Here is a 22,451-nt window from a genome sequence, read left to right as displayed (position 1 = left end):
GTATGAAATAGTTCTATCTTCTTCCAGCTGCATCTAGAATTGAACTGCATGACAGTATCTGGCATTTTTGCAGCTTTCTGTGAGGAGGGTGTCTACTTTGGATTTTAAAAGTATTGATGAGTACATCTTTTTACTGGCAGGACACCCTTTCAGTTGTGTGGATCTGTCACCATTCAGAGACTTAGATCTGAGTGTGAGAATATCTGGCATACAATGTAGAGTAAGGTTTACAGTACAGTGTGAATTTGCACTAGTGTATTTAAAAGCAGGAAATCTTATTTCATATGTATTTTAATTAAGCATTTACTCCAAAGACTGGAGCTTCTAAATAGGTTTGAATGCTGATAAGGGTTACCCTTTTGTACTGCATTACTGTACACATCAAAGTTACTAGTTTTTTTCTTTTGTGAAGGTTGTAGTGCAAGGTATACCAGAGGTTTCCCGAGCTGTCATTCATATTGATGAACAAAGTGGAAAGGAAAAATATAAACTTCTAGTTGAAGGTGATAATCTGCGAGCTGTTATGGCTACTCATGGAGTGAAAGGAACAAAAACATCCTCTAACAACACTTACGAGGTAATGTTCAAATGGGTACTGTGGGGTTTTCCCCGTAGCATCTTTATTACAAGCGCTTGTTTGTGCTCAGATGCAGCAGTTGATATCTAATCAAGCCTGAGTGCACAAATAGTTGTCAGAATGCATTAACACAAGAGAATAGTTTGACTGGCAGCAGTGTTCTCTTCAAAGAAGCTTTTTCTATAAATATTGTTTAAATGGGGAAGCGCAAAAGGGTAGTAATGGAAATGGAGTATTATCTGACATCAGATGTTATTTGTTTCAGGAATGTACTTGCTCCAAGCATTTGGTCCTTCATTAATCTAACAATCTTGTGTAGGTAGAGAAGACGCTAGGAATTGAAGCTGCTCGGACAACCATTATCAATGAGATTCAGTATACAATGGTGAACCATGGTATGAGCATTGACAGGAGACATGTGATGTTGCTGTCTGATCTAATGACTTACAAGGTTTGTACTATTGCTTTTTCTAAATGTTACATTGGCCTGTTTATACAAATTACTTTAACCATGTTTGAGAAGGATGGATGAGCTAGGGAGATGGAAATCAGTTGTAGGTTTAAGGAATTGTAGGTTATACTGACCTGTTTGTATATCAAACAAAATGCTTAATTAATCTGCTTCTTGGGGAGGAAGGGGCAGGGAGAAGGTCTAGTTTGACTGAAAACAAGTTGATTTAATGAGTAGGGAATCATAATTTCATATTGGAAATAGGAATCCTAAAAATTGTGGTATGAAAATCAACTGTTTGGGTAACGATGCGTGCAATTTAAGGCTTGCTGTGCAGAAAACCACATGGGGTGTGGTTCATAGCAGCTGCACTGTATATAAGAGTAAAAGGATACAGACATTACAAATAGAATCAGATTACATGTAGAGTATGAACAGTCTTCCAGAACTTGTTAGTAGAAAATCCTCTATCTGTTCTTTATTGATTGCCTTTCTCTCCTTCGCATCGATGTGGTTTTTAGATTTGAGTACACTTAGTGAAGTGAGACTTTCCACTTTGCCTGCCAGAGTGCAAGGGTTTAATTTGGGTGAAATGGATGAAGGAGTTCTGACTTCTCCCAACACTGTGTAGGGCTTTGTTGTACTGAGCTGCAGCAGTCCCCAGGGCTGGCTGCGTGGAGCTGCAACACAATAGTGGAAAAGGGCATCAGAGCGCAGTGTTTTACACTTGTTGGGCTCCTAGCATGCAGTCTTTTGTCTGTAGTTTTGACTTGTGCTTCTGTGCACAGTGTGTTATAATCGGGACGTTTGTTTGAAACAGAGGCAGAAAGAAACCAAGTTAGTCTTAAAAGCTAATTACTTTTTTTTCTGGAGAGTGAAAAAATGAAGATTTAACATCTGTAATCTGGCAGCTGAAATCAGATTTATCAGTAGACAATAGGCAGTAGCTTCAAACAGCTGAAGTTTGTGGCTCAGCAACTAGTTTATAATAAACATGGCCATGTTTCTTTCAATCTTTACAATATTATTGCTTAAAAAAATAATAACCTACTAACCATTTGTAACAGCTTCTGTTGTGTATGAATAATCACTTCTGGTTTATTTAAATATTGATTACTAGCAAACTATTAACCTTCAGGATGTTTAACTGTGAGGCAGCATGGTATGATGATGCTATATTGTAGATAGTAACCTTTTCACCTACTATTTGTTTCACATGTTTGTTAGAATAAAAACTGTTTCTCATGTTCACCTGATTTTGCTTCTTTAGCAAAAATAATTGACCTCCAACCACTATTGTGATAGTCTTTCTTTGGGTTTTTCCATCAATCAAGGGTGAAGTGCTGGGCATTACTAGGTTTGGACTGGCAAAAATGAAGGAAAGTGTGTTGATGCTGGCTTCTTTTGAAAAGACTGCAGACCATCTCTTTGATGCTGCCTACTTTGGACAGAAGGATTCTGTTTGTGGTAGGTACTGCAAATTCTCTTGCAGTTTGTGGTCCTTACCCAGCATCTGTAAACCTCTTCAAAGTATTGGATTTTTGCCCCTGTTATGCTTTCTGTTCAGCTTACGTGTCAAAAACTTCATGTCCGAGGCTGATCCGTACTTCTTGATCCTAGAAGTTTGGTGGCTGTTTCTCTACTTCTCATGTCAGTCAGACATCTTGAAGTCAGTTGGACATTTGTAATGTTTCTTAAGGTAGACTTTTAGTAATTTGGTTTTACTTCTCACTGCATAGCTTGGTGAAATACCAGGAAATTTGTCCCACTATCAGTAGTTCTATTTTTTCAGTTGTGAAAGTTTGTGTATCTTCAGCACATAGAACGGGTTAAGGGATCTAGTGCCACATTCGGTATTTAGGTTTCATTTTCATTCCTACTGAAAAGTAGGAAGACATATATGTCTCGGGTAGCATAGGTGAATATCATAATGATTGCTTATGTGATTTGTCAGTTATATCTAGAAATAAACAGAAAGGCAAAATTCTTGACTTCTTCAGTTATTCCTGATCTAAATAGATACAAATTATGTTTTGGTTTTTTTTTAAATTAGAAGTCTCTTTATTCAGTACTCCATTCATTAACAAAATAAAGATCCTTGTCCTCAGAAATTTCTTTTTAAATGTATCTGTTCTTCAGTTTTAAAATTAAGCTCATTAACATCCACTGAATCATCTTCTCACTGAATTTGTGAAAGAATCGGATAAGAATTTTAAAATACAAGTGAACATGCACACAAGTACATGCATGCATGCACATGTACACACAGCCAAACAGAAAATTCACATATATGAGTGTTGTCATTCTGTTTATCTCTTAATTTTACATTACATTTCTGCCGTGTACTCTAATATTTGGAGTTAAAACGATTTTTCTTTTGCCCCCATTCCTCCCAGATTTTTTCTCTTTTAGTCTAATACATACATTTTGGAATGTTTTGTTAACAAGTCTCTATCTAGTAGGTTAAACAGAGAACAGGAGAAGTCAAGCAGGTTTCACACTCTTCATTGTCTGTTTATGTAAGGTCTACCATCCTGGAGCTGTACTCGCTCATCTGTAATTTCTGGGTGCTAATGAAGTATAAAAATATGAATGCATTATGTTAAGGTTTACTACCTTGTATGTATTTCTAGGTGGTCTTAGAAAGTGTAGTCAATTTCAAACAGTGCTTTTTGGACAGTATATTTTCTGAATCGCTGGAATCTTAGAAACTGTTGTATTATTAGTTTGTATTTTAAGAACTCTGCCGCTTTCTGGCTGTCCAGCACTCCCTGTGAGTGGGCTATTGTCTTTTTTTTTTTTTTTTAATTATTATTTGCCCATGATTCTATCAAAGAATCTATGGGAGACTGATTCCGTCCTGGACAGTAAGGAAAAGAAAATGTTTTCCCAAAGTCCTCCCTGTGCTGGTAAAATCTTGTTTTGAATAATGTGGAAACCAAAGATCTTCATGTTGCCTTCTATATAAATGTTTTAGTTCAAATAAGGAAATGGAATGAACAAAACAGAAAATTGTTGTCTGTCTTCCAAAACTGAAAAGATGATACTAGCTTGTTTGTATGAAAAAGTGCTGTGCAGCTGCCTGACCTGGCCATCACTAGTTATCTCTTTGAATTGCTATGAAAACACTCTTACACGCTCATGGTTTTGCATCTCCAGAGCAGGAAAGAATTATAAACATTGCCAAGAAAAATGAGTATGTACCCAAAATCAACTATAGGTGCTGAACTGAACGGCATGTCAAATCAGTGCTGCTCCTGAATGTGTGGGTGTAGTTTTAGACCATGTGGCCTTTGAATCCCTTTAGTTTTGTAAGATGCTTTTTGTCCTCCTTGACAAAATGGGGAAGAGCTGATTCATGCTTTACATAAAGACAAGCATTTTCTTCTGAGAGTTGCTGATGCCACCTTTCAGTGGGCAGAGTGGGTTGAAACGAGAGCAGAGGCAGTACATCCAGTTCCAGCAGCATCCACTGTAGAAGCAGAATCAGCAGGCAGTGCTACTATCTGCAAGCCACTGCTTGGAGATATAGTCAGTTTACCCTTCCGTCCCTTTCCCAAGGAGTAGCCAACAGCACTCATTTCTAAATTAAGAGTGGGAACCGACAGCTACAGATCACTGCTGTGATACTCATTTACGAGGAGGTGGTCTGGAGGGGAAGTGTCAAGAATATACTCTGCAATAAGAGCAGTATGACTGGCTTCATCTCTGTCTGGCTTCTTCCAGCTGAAAGTGAGAGCAGCAGTTCATAGCTGTCAGCCAGATGATTACATCTGCAACAGATTCTATTGGTTGTGTTACAAGACATTGCACAAGAGAAGGCTTGGATGGTCATTAGAGCGGAGTGTGCTGTCCTGGCAGTTGTTCTGCCACCATCAACATCATTATCTTCACCCATCCGCAACGGTTGTCATTGGTGCCTACCATAGGTTAATCTAAGCAGATATAGGACATACACTTGGTTGTTACAGTGGCGTGTTCTGTCTGAACATTTTCTGCTATATGTGGCTGCTGTCAGATGCTGCAAACTATTACTTTGTCCATGAGGTAGGGAGGAAGGGCTCCTGGTTGTACATATGGAAGTATTGCAAGGGAAAAAGCATTCCCAAAATCCAAATGCAATTTCCGTGGTTCAGAAGTTGTCTCAGCTTGAAAAGTTATTGTGCAAAACCAGGTTAGGTTTATTTTGTTTGGTGTTAGAAAGGTATTTCCTTTATTAATTGTAACCTGTGTGCTGTAGGGGCTGTACAGAGTAGTGGTATGCCTCTTTCACTGGGATGCTGCAGGGGTTTCGGGGAAACTTGGCTGCATTTGACTGAAGTCTTAGCACCGAGTCAGAGAATGAATGTGAAGTAACTTTGCCTTGTACCTTCTGCTATTGGCACTGAGTGGAATGTGTCGTCTCTGAAAACAAACCTTCTGAAACTCTTCCATTGCTAGAGAAGGTGTTTAGCTTGGGTTGAATTTTTCCTAACTACCTAGAATTTAAGTAGCACCAATTTAAATAACATACTGATCTGATGACCGTAACATTTAATTTATCTAGTGAAGAGGCCTTGGTCTTTACATGTGTGGCTCAAGGAGATTTGATAGGCAATGCATACAGAATGGGCAAATGAAAACAAAAAAATCCATACTCTTTAGATGTTGAACATGTTTTGATTTCTTCCCCCCCCCCAGGTGTTTCTGAGTGCATCATCATGGGAATTCCGATGAATATTGGAACAGGACTCTTTAAACTGTTGCACAAAGCAGACAAAGAATCAACCCCTCCTAGAAGACCTCTGATATTTGATAATAATGAATTTCATATCCCATTGTTACATAGCACTTGGACATAATGCACTACAGCGAAACAAGGAATAGCAAGAAAACATCATTTAATTAAGAAACATGCATTATCAGTTCTGTGTGTCTTAACAACAGGGAATTGGTAAGTGAAATACCATCAGCAGGATTGCCCAATTGTTTACCAGCTGTTAGTACAGACCCTGAAAGGAGTGGTTTCTCTGTACCACAGAGTGGAAATAAATTTAAAGTGAATTTTGGCTGATAAAATTTTATTTTCCGTGTGCTAGAATTAGACCTTTGTGTTAATGTTAATGTGTGGAAGTTGTTATTAACTCAGTGTTAGACACGTGTAATCAGATTTGATTTAAACAAAACAACACAAACCTGCACGAGTTCTGTGAGCTTGCACAGAGTCCGTTTGGAAATGACCTTTCAACAGGAGCTGCAGAGGTCAGTCTAGCTCTTAAGAACAGAGACTTCAGACTGCCTGAACTGAGTCCCTGATTGATTCATGCTGAGTTAAACTTCAGGAGTGCTGTTAAAAAAAGTTTGAAGTGTTTGCTCTTTGCTTGAACTTTTTATTGTATTTTCATTTATCCCAAGGGATTATGCAGTAAATGGTTTTTCTCCCCAGGTACCTACAAGAAGCTGCAGAATGTAAAGCTTTTAGTAAATTCTGAGAAGACTGTTACAAGAACATTACAAATTACAATTAGTTTTTCATATTATAGCAGCTATTACATATAACTGCTCAAATCTGTAATTTGGTTTTGGGAAAGTTTTGCAATTGAGCAAGGTCATCTGAACAACCTAGTTTTATTTTAACATATAAAGTAAAAATAGAAAGGAAACTGTTTTCCTGCATGGACATGATATATAATTTCAAAGTATTTTAATCTTTAGCCCACTAAAACAATTTCAGAATGAATATAAATTTTTAAATTATTTCAGTGTTCTGTGTTTAAATTCACTCTGGTGCTATGGAGGGAAAGTATCTGTGTTTGGATACTCTGTGTGCTGAGAACATGGGTCTGGAGAGAGGTTGGAGAGAAAAAAGCTGAAGTAGTGCACTAATGAAGTAAAAGCAGGCTGCTGAATGATCTAGATTTGAAAACGAACGAGTTAGTGCTGCAGTTTGTCTTCATGTAGCAACCAAAAGAAAAGTGTAAGGCTACGTTCAGAGAATGTAAATCTGTTGTTTTAAGTCTTAAGATGCCACTGTGTTTATTTTTTAAATCATCCTCTGTGCAGAGAAGAACTGATGGGAAATTCAATATAGCTATTCTCCAATTATTTTGTATTTTCAATGTGATACTAAGGTATACGTCTGCCTAGATTTTGGCAGGGTAAAGATTGAGAATGTAATGCATTTAGTATCTGCTTTAAAAGCCATATATATTTTGCTATCTCCCTTTTAACAATAGAAATTTAAGAATAAATTCAAATTTTCTTTGTGATCTCAGTGAGACTGCCACTTACTAATTTGTCTGTATAGAAGTCTAGCTTTATTTCTTTTTAAAGATGTAAGTATTAGACAGGTACGGGCCAAATGGAGAGAAAGCCCATAAAACTTTCCTGTGCATAAGCACTTCATTTTATCATGGGAAGTTCTACTGAAAGTGCTTGGTATTTTTATGAATAAACAAACGGTGTAAATGGGTGGAGTTCGTATTAGAATGAGTAACCACCTCTTTGTTTTTCCTTTTTTTTTTTTTTTTTTGTAAATATAGTGAAATGCAGCTATTTAAACGGTGGGTTCACTCTGTTATATATGTTAAAAGTATTAAGTAAATTACATCTGTTATCATTGTCTTTAATAATAAAGAGAGGCAGAGATAAAGAAAATGTAAACCTTGTGTTTGTTTATTGATGCATTATATTTGTGTGTAATTAATTTATGGATGGCCTAGCCTCCATATCCTTCATTTGCTTTTAGTTATTGAGACAATTGAGAATTGTTGAGCTTAAATCTCAGGTATTTACAACCTAAATTAATATGTAATACAAAACCTGTCTTGCTTAAAGTAATTATAAACACATCTTGCCTCTGAGCAGGCTGTGTGCTTCGTAAGTATTTCAGCCCCAAATAGGTTGTTTACACAAGAGCACTCTGAATTAAAAATTATTGTTGGATCTTTCTGTACTGTCAGTAAACAAATTAGCTGTTGGATTTCAGGAAGGACAGGCAGGGGAAACGAGGATGGGGTGTCACCCTCTGTGTCAATGACCAGCTGGAGTGCATGGAGCTCTGCCTGGAGATGGATGAGGAGCCGAGCAAGACTTTATGGGTCAGGATTAAAGGGAGGGCATGGACAGATGATGTTACAGTGGGGGTCTGTTACAGGCCACCTGACCAGGAAGACTCGAGCAGGTGAGGCCATCTATAGATAGATAGGAGCAGTCTCATGTTCACAAGCTCTGGTCCTTGTGGGGGACCTCAACCACCCTGATATCTGTTGGAGTGACAACACAGCAGGGCATAAGCAATCCAGGAGGTTCCTCAAATGTGTTGATGAGAACTTCCTTTCCAAGTGACAGAGGAGCCAATGAGGAGAGGTGCCGTTGCTGGACCTTGTTCTTGCCAACAAGGAGGGGCTGGTGGGGAATGTGAAGTTCAAGGACAGCCTTGGCTGCAGTGACCATGAAATGGTGGCGTTCAAGATCCTTAGGGCAGCGAGGAGGGTGCATGGCAGTCTCGCTACCCTGGAATTCAGGAGAGCAGACTGAGAGGGAACAGGTGCCATCCAGAGGGACCTGCCCAGGCCTGAGAGGTGGGCCTGTGCAAACCTCATGAAGTTCAACAAGGCCAAGTGCAAGGTCCTGCACATAGGTCAGGGCAATCCCAAGCACAAATACAGGCTGGGCAGAGAATGGATTGAGAGCAACCCTGAGGAGAAAGACTTGGGGATGTTGGTTGATGAGAAGCTCAACATGAGCCAGTAATGTGTACTCGTAGCCCAGAAGACCAACTGTATCCTGGGCTGCATCAAAAGCAGCGTGGCCAGCAGGTCAAGGGAGGTGATTCTGCCCCTCTACTCTGCTCTGGTAAGACCCCACATGGAGTACTGCATCCCGCTCTGGAGTCCTCAGCACTAGAAGGACATGGACCTGTTGGAGCAAGTCCAGAGGAGGGCCACGAAGATGATCAGAGGGCTGGAGAACCTCTACTATGAAGATAGGCAGAGGGAGTTGTTCAGCTTGGAAAAGAGAAAGCTCTGGGGAGACCTTATAGCGGCCTTCCAGTGCCTAAAGGGGGGCCTACAGGAGAGCTGGGGAAGGACTTTTTACAAGGTCATGTAGTGATGGGACGAGGGGGAATGGCTTTACACTGGAAGAAGGCAGGTTCAGATTGAACATTAGGAAGAAGTTTTTCACTCTGGGGGTGGTGAGACACTGGCACAGGTTTCCCAGAGAAGTTGTGGCTGCCCCATCCCTGGAGGTGTTCCGGGCCAGGCTGGATGGGGCTTGAGTAGCCTGGTCTAGTGGAAGGTGTCCCTGCCCATGGCAGGGGGGTTGAAACTTTAAGGTCTCTTTAAGGTCTCTTCCAACCTAAACCATTCTATGATTTTACTCATAAGCAGCCTTTTTTAAGGGTCAGTTTTAATGGTCAAAGAAATGCAACTTTGGGATGGTTCTTAAAATTTAGGTTTTTATTCATTTTTTTTATCCTTAGCACAGGTTTCACTTTTAAAAATAAATACTATTTTGCATATTTTCTTCTATTTTCCAATTAATGTGCTAATTGAAATTAAATACTATGTTAAATGTAAATTTTCAAGAAATAATTTCATTTCTGAAAAATTACTAGATAACAAAAGAAGCCCTAGAACAGAACATCCCAAACAGCCAACATGTCTTTGCATGGAAAAGCATCGCTGATTCATTTATGAAGTCTCAGAATTGTTTGTGTACTTATTACAGTAAAAACACCTGTGAAGTTAATGCTAAAATCTCTAGCCGTTAGCTTGCGTAGACAATTGGGTTCTGTCATCCAAATTGGATCACCAGATGCCCTTAAAATTCTAAACATCCTCCAGCTCCCGTCGAACATCGGCATTGAACTTAGAACAGTGGGGCTGCTGAGGAATGTGGAGTATGAAGCGCGTAGCCAGTGGTGCAGCGGTCGGGCAGCAAAGGCAGCTGCGAGTGGGAGGGCTGAGATGGAAACCCCGATTCATATGGGTACTGCTGATGGCATATTTTTAAGAAAGCAAGAACTGGCTACCAAAATTCATTATGTTAATTATGAATATCCTGATTTCTAATTTTCTGCATGTTTCTCATCCGTTCTAAAACAAGTGTAAACTTTTCCTTGGTTGTCAGGCTTAGAAACTCCTCAGTAAGCCATTATTTATAAACTGACCCTTGATTATTTTTTTTTCCTCAGTGAGGTCTACCGAAAATACTACTATATTTTGTGATTTGGACTAAAACTTGAAAACAGTTTTGTGTCTAAATCTCAAGTCAACGGCAAAGCAAATATATTGTTCATTTGTATTCTTTCAAGATTTGGATTTGATGTGTTGTGGGTCAAAAGACCCTCTCCATCTCCACTTTTTCTTTCCATCTAACAATAGGAGTAGCTGAATAATTACTTCATAAAATACTGCAGTAGATACTTGGAGATGGGGGGACCTTCTACATGTCTCTCTTTTTGCCCTAAAAACAAACAAATGGAAAGCCACCATTGATCCCTCTGATGGGAACGCAGAAAATGACCTGCTCCTCTGGTGACAACGGCAGTGGACAAGCCCGGAGGGCTGGCAGTGGTGGAGGACTGGCAGTGGTGGATGGCTGCAGCATCTGCTGGAGCGCACTGTGCGTAGCAAGGCACGGGCTGAGCTGAGCGGCGAGGGCAGCATCTTTTCAGCAGTGGGAGCAGAGCAGAACGTCAGCAGAAGCGTGAGTGAAGGGGAAGAGGACAATGAAAAAATCAAATGGAGCGGCTAAGTAAAGCTCTTGCTTCCCGAGGCTGTTGCGGGAGGGTTAGGTGTTGGCTGTGAAACACATTTCTGTGGCAGCTGTGCGGATGGCAGGATGCAGCTGAGAACGTTGAGGAGAGCCAAGCACATGTCCAGGGCTGCAGCCGTGGGCTGTGGTGCTGGGCAGGGCTCTCCGGTGGGGTGTGCGGCCTCAGCTGCTGGTGGCTGGAGCTAAGCTGGAATGCTTTTGCAAGCCAGCGTCATATTATTCTACAACGTATATAGCCCACCTAGTTTTGACGGAAGACTAGATATAGACCTGGCAGGACTGTCATTTTTACAGGTGAGATTTACACTGAATAGCAATCTGTGGCTGCTTAACCTATATCCTTTGACAAATTACTGTTCCCTTCCCTTAGTATTTGCATTTGATGGGAAGAGTACTTAAGGTGGAAGAAGTACGCGGGCAAAAATTGGAGTTAAAATTAATTAGTAAGCCAATATGCAGAGAGCAATTTCTTTTTAAAGGCACTTCATAGGGGGGAAAAAAAAAGTAATAAAGTACTTTTGTAGTATGTTTATCAGGAAACTACTTTACACATGTCTCTTATCTGCAGAGATAAGAAAACAGAAGCACGTGCCATCTAGGTTTCCTGTTGCGAGTATGGGAAGCTGGGAATAAATCTAGAAACGTGCTGCTTTGGTCCATAACTTGAAGAAATTTAGTATGGAGGGCTCTTCCTCTTTTTGTTTTATCTATGCTTTTTAAAAAATAAATAAAAGGAAAGCAAACGCATGCTGTGTTTTATAAATTAAATACAAGTAGGATAAAATTTGGATCCTTCAGGACAAATACTCCGTGATGTCTGACCACTTGGCAGTGTTTCAGTATAAGCTGAAGGAAGCGCCGCAACAGGTAATTCCTCAGTTGTGTATCACGGTGCTTGCAGACAGGAATGTCTTTTTAGAAACCCACAGCAAACAGGATAACGATTTTCATAGCATCTGCATATTTGCCTAAGTTCTTCTGTGAATGTAACTGATGATTGTTGTATCTTCAAAATGGTTAGCTAGAGCTGTCAGTAATTAAATATGCGGAAAAATAAGGAAACAGGAAAAAAATTCCTCTGTTTTTTATATTGTCTAAGAACAGAAAAACGAAAAGGGATGAAATTAGAAAATGTATTAATATTTTAATTCACAAATACTTGACAGGTTATTTGGATGTGATTATAGTATTGAGATAAATGCATAGCAAATTTATCTTGAGGAATAAATACCAAAATCTTACGGGGCAATCTGAGCGGCTGAAATAAAACAAACCGGCCTTACTACTCTCGGGTGTCAGCGCTTGTGAAAATGAATTGAAGTTTCCTGTAACTGATAAAATGAAAAATTTAAAACATTTCTTCTTATGCAATTAGATCATATCATTATCTTCCACTAGAGAGCAGCGTTTTGTTTTGGGAAAAGAGGTGTTTGGGTAGCAATTCTCTATTTTTCTATTAAAAATGTTTTTTGCAATATGAGGGCTGAAATACAACCATGAGAAGGAAGGTTACCTGTTAAAATCATACATGTGAGGAAGAAGATCAAGGGAATGAATTTTCCTAAGGAGAAAAGGGACTCCAGACACCCTTTTTCACGAATTAGTAAGGACTTGCTTATCCTCTGCCCCACCTGGCTTAAAAAACAACCAACCAAGCAAAAAAGGTAGCGCTGAAGTAGAAGGCTGTAGTCATTCCCAAAGGAACCCAGCGAGTTGCTCCCGGCAAGCAGGAGAACGGCGTATCTGTACTGTGAAAGGAGATGTGTCTTTTGCCGCAGCATTTTCCGTGCAGCAGTGATTGCTGCAATCTGCGTTCGTTCTCTATAGCGAGCGCTTAAATATAGCTGCCAGAGCTTCCCTGAAGCGTGACGGTCTGGCAGCTGGCGGGGTAGCAGCTCCGCGTTCTTCGGCTGCCGCAGAACCCCAAAGCAAAGCTGCGTTAAAAACACGTGAAGGTGATGCTGAGAGGCGCAAGAGACCACTGCTTCGGACCGAAAAGAATGTGAATCAGGCGGTCTTCTCTGTGTACGGACAGCTGAAAACAGCGAGATTTATGAAAGGTGACTTCCACTTTAACGCCTGTAGCTTTGTTCGTTCCTATCATACGTGTAACTCGATTCACAGCGGTCTTTGAGCCAGAACTCGGTATTGACTGGTTGCGCTTGGGGATTCTGTTGGCCATGAGCCGCTTTGAATACAGCGTTGTCTTCACCACCAGTTTCTTCTAGTTGTGTGTAAAGCCACCGTGTGCGTTACGTGGCAAAAGGTGTTTCTTCATCCAAACAGTCTGTTGTGTGAGTCCAAACCTGCGAGAGCGTGTTCCTTGTGGAAGCAGTGATGGTAGGTGTGCCTGACGTTGCGCAGGAATGCGGTGGTCTCTGCAGGTGTTGGGGATAGAGGGAAGAAGGCTGAAAAGGTGGGGAATGCAAAGGTAAGCAAGGGGGGATGGAAGCAGAGTAGAGTGGAAGTTCATATCTGTTTGGGGGGAAACAGAAAGATGGCAGCTAGGTAAAGTGACACACAGGTGTTCGGAATCTCTACGGGGAGCCCCAGTGAAGTGATGGAAATAGCTGGAAACAGGATGTGTATTCCTGAGAACTCGGATTTCACCGTTTGCACTGCAAATTACTGTGGCTGGCTGTGACAACTGATAGTTAAATCATCATTCATTAGATGACTATTAATAATGAGTAATGACTCTGCATTATTTCCTTCAGTTATTTTATCTGTTTGGTTATAATACTGTTTCAACCAACTGCACGCAATTACGGCTCCTTAAGCACAGCCATGTGCTACAGTTAAGTGTAAAAACTGCTGCGCGTGTTGGGATCTGGTACAGTCCGCGTGGAAGATTGTGTCTATAATTGGGGGGGGCAAATAGGAATCTGTCTTCTAGTGTTGATACCTGCAGTTAGATCAGAAGCATTCCTGGAAAATCCTTATTTGAGGAGTTTTTAATAATATGTAAGTCCTGCTACTGGGCCAAGATACAGCAATGACAGCCATTAAATTCCTAGTGTTGTGTCTCCCACTAGAAGAGAGGCTACAACAGCTGTGAAGATCAGGTGGGTAATTCGGTAAAGTTTGAAAAGGAAAGCTGTTCTATGTAGATTGGTGGTGGTGTTTAAAAAAAAAAAAAAAAAAAAAAAAAAAAAAGACGACTGTCTGCAATGGATGTCTGCCATCACTGTGCGGCCACCTCGTTGATTTCAAAGCTGGATGGTGCTGAGGAGTTTTAGTCCGTGGAGAAACGAGGACACGCAGGTGCCTCTGTGACTGTGGCGTTCATGGTCCACAGAAAGCTGGGGTACCACGCAGGGTTTCATACCGAGTTCCTCTCTCCTCCGTGGTGGCTATGCTTTGTCAGTTGGAGATGTTGTTGACCAGAAATGAAGCCGTTACGAAAGCAGCAGGTATCTGGATTATTAACCACCAGCATTTTATTCTCCTTTCTGTGAAAGCGGGTGTTGGTTGGCTAATCTTCCAATACGTATGGCAATTGTGTCTGCATGCACCCCTTTTAAATGTTAAATTGTGCAGATTTTTAAAAGCAAAATAAAGAAAACTTGTTGGCAAGAAATGCAAAAGCAATAGTGAGACTGTGCTGGTAAACTTCAGGGCTCCTGGAAAATGCCAGAATTAGGTGTGAGACTTAAAAATTATTTGACTTGATTTATTATTCAGGGTTTTGTTGTTTTCTGAGAATTCGTTAGCAGTGTGCTGTGATTCATCCCTGTTTGTAACCCTGTGATATTATGTTCTCTTCTGTTACTCCATATAGGAATTGCTTCTTGAAGTCACCTTTTCTACAGACTGTCGTCCTTCAGCCTGAGCAATGCGTAGTCATGGACAGGGGATTCTTGGACCTAGGCTGATGGACAGCATCTCTGTCTTAAACTGCTGACGGTCTTGGGAGTGACGAGGATGGCCTTGGCCATATCACGGTGCGGGGTTGAGGCACCACCAGTGATACTGTGTGACTGGTTGGTGCAGGGCACAGTGGGTAGGGGATCTCTTTCGTGCACACATCGGATGGAAGGGCGGACACTCCTCGCTCCTTACTCTACCCCGACCCCTGCACTTTTCCAACGCAATGATGCTAAAATGTTTGTCGTATGCGTAGGTACCTTGACAAGCCCACACAACAAGTCGTTCCCTTTCCCATAGGCCATTCTTCCAGAGTTTTGGCTCGTGCAGATATTTTCCAGTTACATCAGAGGCTTCCTTTAAACTCCCATTTTTAAGAAGACGTTTAGTTCTTCTGACTTATGCCACTGCTGTGCATTTTCTAGTTCCCCTTTGCATTTATTTCTTTCTCCTTGTCCTTGTTTCTCACACAGATTCCTCCCTTCTGGGCCCGTGGTGACTGTCACTGCTGGTGACACCGCTTCCCCGCAGCAGCACTGTGTCAACCATACTGTGCCACTGGCTGGCCGCAACTCAGCCATGCAAGGTTACTGGGAGCCTTTGCCCGAAGGGTAATTAAACCACTCAAGGAAAAAACATCTCCTCAGCACATCTGGATGTGGAAATTTACTGCCATCGAAATTACAATTACGGTCAAATAACTTCTGGGGGAAAAAAAAAAAAAATGACCTTATTATATAAGGGACCGCATTCGTACTTTAAAGTGAAATGAAAGGCATCCCTGCTTCATGTGGCCCTTTGTCAGCACTGTTTAACTCTCCGCTTATTTTTCTCTTTAGCCTGCTTCTCGTCCTTCCCGCTTGCCTGTCGCCAGTGTTGTTTCCCTTGCTTGTGTTTGTGTGTACCCTGTTGAGAATAAAAATACAGAGGAGCGGTGATCAGCACAGCAGCCTGGTAGGTCGTTGGCGCGTGTAGAATCCGTTAACTCTTGCTGCCGCACACTTGTACCACCTGGGGAAGTCTTCAGGCTCTGTGTACTCTAGATTCAGTCTATTAAAGACTATTAAACGATAATAGTCTCTCCTTAGGGAGACGGTTGTGAGAGGAGATGATAGAATCATCGAAGTGGCATGTACTACTCTTCCTGGGTTTTTATTGCCGGGATGTGTGGATTGAACAATGTGATCAGCATCTGCCGTGTATAGCTCTTTTTATTCTTTCATCTTCCAAAGAAAGCGGAAAAAGGCTAGAAGTTGCTGCTCTCGAAGTCAGCTGCAAGACAGACCCTGACTTCAGCAGGAAAAGGAAGAGGGCAAAGCAGCGAAGCTCTTTGCTGCCATTAATATTGTCGGAGGGGGAGGGCAGCAGCTCTGAGGATGAGTTAAGGGAAAAAAATTCTAACAGTACAAATAGACTGCGGTAAAAAGGATAACATTTGGCTTGCCTTGCTGATGAAGTGTATTTATCCTTCATGGAATATCGCTAGCTGACTTGGAGACTTTTTATTTCAGTTATTCTTCTGCACGGCATTTTTATTACCAAATTGGGGCTTTATCCAAGTCCCCTGGAAACCAATTAGAGAACTCTAACTCGGCAGAACTGGATGAGCTTTGATACATGCATTGTATTAAATATTTCTATCCATCAAACTCCCACCACTTAATGCATCTTTGTAAGTTTCAAAGAGTTGCACAACATTTCTCTAAACAACTTTGCTGCAGACTTGATCCAGAAAGAATCATTTTTAACCTAAATCCTTTTTCAGGCTCGGGAGTTTGTCTCGGACATTTCTGCTTATTATGGGCCATACTGTATATGTTCTTTTCCATTTAGTATTGAGGTGGGGATTTGCTGTTTGCTTTGGGAGTTGTTTTTTTGTTTGCTACTCAATTCTGGCAAATCTTGGCATGTATAATAATTTAAGTTCTAAATTACCTTTATGGCATTTTTCCTTAAAAAATGCTAGTCAACTTGAACTGTTTAATTTTTACATTTCTGTTATGCGGGGGGAAAAAATACAGATGCGTTGAAGATTCGTAGCTGAGTTTAAACCGGATGACCAGACCTTGCGGAAGCTGGTAAAGCAGCTGCCGCTGTGCCAAGCCGAGACATTATTTCATTCTGGAAGTCTCTGATGGCTTTCCCATCCCTGCCAAGGCATGTAGGCTGGCGCAGAGACTCTATTCCTTTTGCCTTCTACATTGGAGTGTAACTTAGGAGTTACTTCATTTCATGTTAGCTACTGGTTTCGGATCTGACTTTAGTTAAGTCCAGTATTTTTGTCATGTTAAACACGCCTCAGTCTTTAGTTGCGTCTTGGCCCACAGTCTGCTTTGCCGAAGCAAATTGACTATAGCAAGCTGCACAAGGCTTTCTCTTCGACTTTATTCTCACTGTAATCCCAGGCTTGTGTTTACCTCCTACGAGAATTATTTCCCCCTCCTGCCCAAGGAACATCCTGCCATGTTAAAAGTAAGAATTTCTTCTCAAATCAGAAGCATATGGATTTTATGCAGTGTTTATGTAAACAGAAATCAACGTATCGCTGTCAAACAGCAGTTAAAGTCTCAGCTACGGGCGTGACACACAGGATCTGCTTAAAGACCAGCATGTTTTTCAGCCTCCTGACCATCCACGTTCGTCTGGTTTTCCCAAAAACTTGTAGAACTGTACACAACTCGTGAAAGGAAAATAGAAATGCTTCTCCTATTATCATAAAGCAGTTGAATTCAGAATGCTAGAGCGTTTCATTATGAAGCAATAATGATCCCCTCCAGCTGGATGCTCCCCGCCATCCTGCTCATCCGCTTCCATGCATGATAAGCTTTTGAAGTCCAACCAAATCTGAGTATTGGTCTATTCTCATCTGCAGATCTGCTTAGTACCGTTTTGTTTTTTCTCAGGAGCTGGGCTGCCACTTCTGTTCCTGCCTTAGCTTAAGCCTTGCAAAACGGACGGGCTGTGGGACTAGCTCGTCAGGCGCGTGTGGAAAAAACCCAGGGGTTGCACAGGTATCGAGAGGAACACGGAGAACCGTGGCTGCATGCATACCCCTCTCTGTTTCCTCAGGGAGCTCATTGGGCTTGGACTAGAGATATCTGGGCTGCCCTGGAGCCTTCGAGGATTATTGGCTTCTATTTAGCATCAGGAGCCCTTTTCTTCAAGTCTGGCTGTCCCACAATGAAAGCACTGCCCCATGCTCACCACCTGTAAAAGTGTGCATTTCTGAGTGTCTCGGGCAGGGTTTCCCGTGGCTCTGCACGCATTCTGCCCCCAAGTCTTTCTAAAGCTCTGCTTTGTCATTTCTGCCTGCTAGGCATGATGAGATGCTTTTTTTGCTCCTTCTGTACCCATCAGGCAAGCGTCTGACGGGAATGATATTCTATCAGAACGACTTCCCTTTCTTTGCTTGCATTTTTTTTAGCATACTACATATTCTAATCGTAGAATAAATTGTGTCTATTTTGGTAGATAACGAGTAAGACATCTGAACCAAAGCCCTTTAAAATCAACGGGATGATCACCGTTACCTGCAAAGCATCTTGGATTAATCCTTAGGTCCTTTCATTGACTTGGAGACCCTCAAAAACTCAGCTTGTAACTGAGATGTATTCAACTCTTAAACCCTTGCGTGTCAGCGAGCAAGGGAACTACTTGCTGTTAGAAGTACGTATGTAATTCCCAGCAGCTCTGAGGCTTCAAATAAGAAGCGGAACATAAGAAAGTACCTTCCCTTCTTCAAGAGCCTTTAGATTCAAATCCAGTTTGAAAACACTCATTGCTGACAGAAAAAAAATGAAGACGGTGAAACTGTGCCGAGGCTTAGAGTTCTTACTGTTGCATTTATCTGTCACCTTCAACTGCAGTTTGGGTTTTCTTTTACGAATTCCCAGCTTGTGCGTGGCTTGTTGATAGAAGTTATCCAGGGATGCTCTGGGCACCCATTTGCTTTTATCTCCCCATTAGCGCTAAAAGAAGTAGAGCGAATGATGGGTATACGTACCCTCTCTTGGCTCGGCTTGAAAACTGACCTAGAAACTAAACCAATAACAAACTGCGAGCAACAGCTTTTAAAGGGGCTGTTTAACATCTGCTGGCGTATAGAATTTAACCACATCACAAGTCAGCCCAGTCTCCCAAAGAAAATTAAATTACCCCCCAGTTCTGTTGTAAACAGACGGGCACTGGGGATGTGCTTGCAGGGTGCCTTCCCTTCGAAAGCCGAAACTCTCACAGCCCTATAGGGTCACCACTGACGTGCCTCTGTAGTATTGCTGGTTTTCTTCTCCTGCCTGCCTTTGGAAGCAGTTGTCTGAGAAACAGAAGTGATTGTGTATATGCACAGCTCCAGGAGGAGCCAATTTACTTGCCCTTTTCTCCACCCCCTCCCCCCCCCCCCCAATAACCACCCACCCACCCTTCCTGCCAGGTATTCTGCCCCAGAGGAAAGCCTTTTCTTCCTCTTTTAATAGGCAAATCTTTAGTTGCTTAAGTAAAACAATTTTATTTTTTTTAATTTGCTTTTTCAACAGCCCTGGGAAATTTAAAGCCCTCAGTAGTCGGTGTTTTCTTTCTGTTGAAGTTGACTGAAATAACTGTCTGATCTTCTTCATTTTAACTAGAATTACCAGTTCAGCCCCTGCCCAGAGTAGGAATGGGCCAAAATAATGACTATCTAAAAACTGTCTAGTGCAGTGCAAGATGAAATGACTAATAGGTGTTAAGGCTACGGAAAAATAAAAGCAATGTAACCCTCTGGTCTTCTTTCCTGCATACTGTATGTCGTAGGAGCTCACTTAAGAAAGAGCTACACCCTTTCCTGGAGTTCACGGTTGCATATTTTTAGGAAGACAAATGATCTTTGTGCTTCTGTGAGAGTCCAACAGCAGCTCCCTCGGTCCGCAGCTTCAGCAGGATCACTGAGGACCTCCGGACTTATGGGCATAGCCCGTTCCTCGAAGTGATACTGCCAGGTGAAATATTTTGCCTGGGCAGTGCCGAGACTGCTCACGTTATGTTTGGGGTTCCCCCCCCCCCCCCCTTTTTATGGGTAAGTGAGGTTTTTTGATCTGCTGGCCCATTAGACCAGCACCTTCCTATCCTGAAAATGTTAATTAAGTGCCTATCAGTTACACCAATCTGAAAAAAAAAAAAAAAAAAAGGTTCTGTTGAGAACTGCTTAGGTGCTAGTGTTTCATGTAACGCCTACTACAAAATCTCTATGGTGTTTACTTTGTATCTCGACAGCTGCAATCTTAATTTGGTGATGGTATTTTTCATATACCTATCCTGGAGATTGTATGCTCTTCCTTCCCAGGATCCACACAGTGTTGTCAGCTTCCAGTAACTTACTGTTAAATCTCTCAATATTTTTCTCTAAACCCTTAGGTGCTTGGATCATATGATTACGTGAGCAGCTTAGCTTTCATTACAAAACCGTTTCTAGCATACATGGCTGCCAATGAAGCTTGAAGACCTGTATCCTAAGGGCTCCAAAACCAAAAAGCAAATAAAATGTCTCCCGTGTATTTAAAAATAATAGAAAAAAAAAAAAACAAAAAACAAACTCCTAATCTTAAAGAAAATCCTCTACTTTTGGCCATTAGAATTTTTGACTAGTTCAGTTTGATGATATCGAGGAGGGGATTTACCAGTAACCCGACAGCAGCAGAGTGCCTTGGGCTCCAGTAAGCAGGCAGGTGTGGAGAAGGAGGAGGTATTTGAGAAGGACTGACAGGTATTTTTTTTTTTTGCACGGAAGACTACTGTACTATTAAAGTGAGTATTTGAGTATAAGAAATCTCTTTTAAAGCCCAGATGTTTCTAAAAGGTGCCTTATCCGAAAATCCCAACTTAATACATTAGTGTCACTCAGTATGTGGATGACCGATTGTCCTGGTTTGAGAGACACAGGACTAATTTCTCTTCTAATGCTTGGGAAAACTGCACTTTCAGAAGACTCCAGTGTCTGAATTTGTGAAAATATTTACTTTACAGCCAGCTATGGTGTGTGGGTCTCAAGGTCTCAGTGTTTTTGAGCTAGCCAGGTGCAGGGATGAGGAGGAGCGAGACCCAGGCACTTGACCCAAGCTGGCCAACAGGATTATTTCATACCATCAACGTCACACTCATTATAAATTAGAAAGTTTGCTGCGAAGTCGCTCTCTCCCTTGATGGCTGCCATCCTGAGAACTTCGTGCCCTGGTGCCGGAGCCCTGAGGCCTTCCCTTCCTCCTGAAGCTGTAGCGCTCGCAGTGTCCGACATTTGCTGTCCACTGCTGGGAGTGCACAGCTTCCGACTGATATAACTGGCTGAGTATAATCTTTGCATATTCCGTATTGGTGTCGGGATCAATATCAGTTCTTTAGTGCTGTTAATGTTAATTATCTAATCTTATTTTATTAAATCTGTTTATACTTCAGCTCTCGGGTTTTCTTGTTTTTCCCGATTTCCCTTTCCCAGGTGGGGAGGGGTCATCGGGTGATAGAATGATTGTCTAAATGACAACAAATTGTTATGGGTCTCTCAAACCATAACACCGATAGAGAATACCAATCTCATCACCTAACGGCTTTTGGAAGCAAAGATTTTGCAAGACAGAAGAACAGTCATGGGGTGCAGTCGCTGCCATTGCAGGTGCAATATTTTATACTGTCTTACTGAAATCCATCTTGAAAGAGGGTAGACTTTCCTTTCCTTTTCTCTTTCTCTACTTTCTTTTTTTCTTTCTCTCTTTTTCTCTCTCTCTCCTCTGCTTTCCTCTTTCCCTTTCCTGCTTGATTGTCATGATGTTCAGAGTTGTCTTGGTTTCAGTCTAAAGTTCTCTGATCTGTATGGAAGATAGACTTTTACAGTGAGAACTGTGTGCTGGATTACGTGAAATTGAATCTCTTTTTAGTTTCTAATGCAAATGTATGACACAACATTTTATTTCAGGAAATGTGCTGAGTTTGCATACACAAACACGATGATTATTGCATAATAAAAAAGGTGTATTTGCAATTATGGAAGTATATTAAAGGTTGAATCCTGCTCTTGCTGCTCTTGATTCTGATCGTAATATTTTCAAATGCTTGTGTGTTTGCTATTTTGTTATACCATAGTTACCATTGTGGCATTTGCTGGGATTTCATATACTGCACAGAGTTATATGGACTTAGAACAAAAGCTGCCTTCAGCTGCAGGACTGTGGGTTGCTGAAACCTAATGCTTGTGCTGAGGATGATCCTGTCCTCCCAGCAGAAAATTCTGCAAGATAAGGACTTAAAAGTACTTCACTGTCCCCATCTTAAATCTACAGCGGGAGGTTTTTCAGAGGTAGATATGCCAAGCAGATACCCAACTTTCAAATTTCAATTTCTGCTCTTGAAAATCATCCCTGAGGTCTGATACCTTCTTAAGCCTCGCATGTTTTATTTGTAAGACTCTACTTCTGCCACTAGTGTTTCTCCTTTTCTTACTGAAAAGATACAAAATTGAATAAAAAACCTCCTCAGTTTCTGTCTCCGTGTCCCCATCTTGTGCCCCAAATGTTGCTCAGACTTCACAGGCATAGTTATTGCTAGCCTAATATGCTCACTCAGAAAGTCAATGTTTTTTTTCTAATGCCAAAAGCATACAGTAGCCTAGTTTCTACACCTTATAAAAAAAAAAAAAAATAAGACTTGGAAAGTTTTTCCAAAGCTTAGAAAAATCTACTGATCTGTTTCTGTTAATTTGTCAAGTTGTGGTTTGAATCCAATTTTATACAAGCACCCATGGCAGCCTGTGTCAGAGCTCCATTTTTAATTACA

General features: G+C 41.3%; 1 protein-coding gene across 1 annotated transcript in view; it reads left to right on the top strand.

The window, feature by feature from the left end:
- The window catches only part of POLR3A (RNA polymerase III subunit A), a gene marked incomplete at its 5' end in the record, with an annotated part of 36,415 nt that extends 28,762 nt beyond the window's left edge, over positions 1–7,653 (top strand). Inside the window, 4 exons of the mRNA XM_082486317.1 lie at positions 413–577; positions 897–1,028; positions 2,363–2,495; positions 5,709–7,653. Coding sequence (XP_082342443.1) covers positions 413–577; positions 897–1,028; positions 2,363–2,495; positions 5,709–5,869 — 591 coding nt within the window. The 3' untranslated portion in view covers positions 5,870–7,653. The remainder of the gene's footprint in view (positions 1–412; positions 578–896; positions 1,029–2,362; positions 2,496–5,708) is intronic.
- Positions 7,654–22,451: the final 14,798 nt, after the last annotated feature.

The sequence above is a fragment of the Vanellus vanellus genome, assembly GCF_965231255.1.
Source record: "Vanellus vanellus genome assembly, chromosome: 7".
Taxonomy (NCBI): Eukaryota; Metazoa; Chordata; class Aves; order Charadriiformes; family Charadriidae; genus Vanellus; species Vanellus vanellus.
This window is presented reverse-complemented; position numbering and strand designations above follow the sequence as displayed.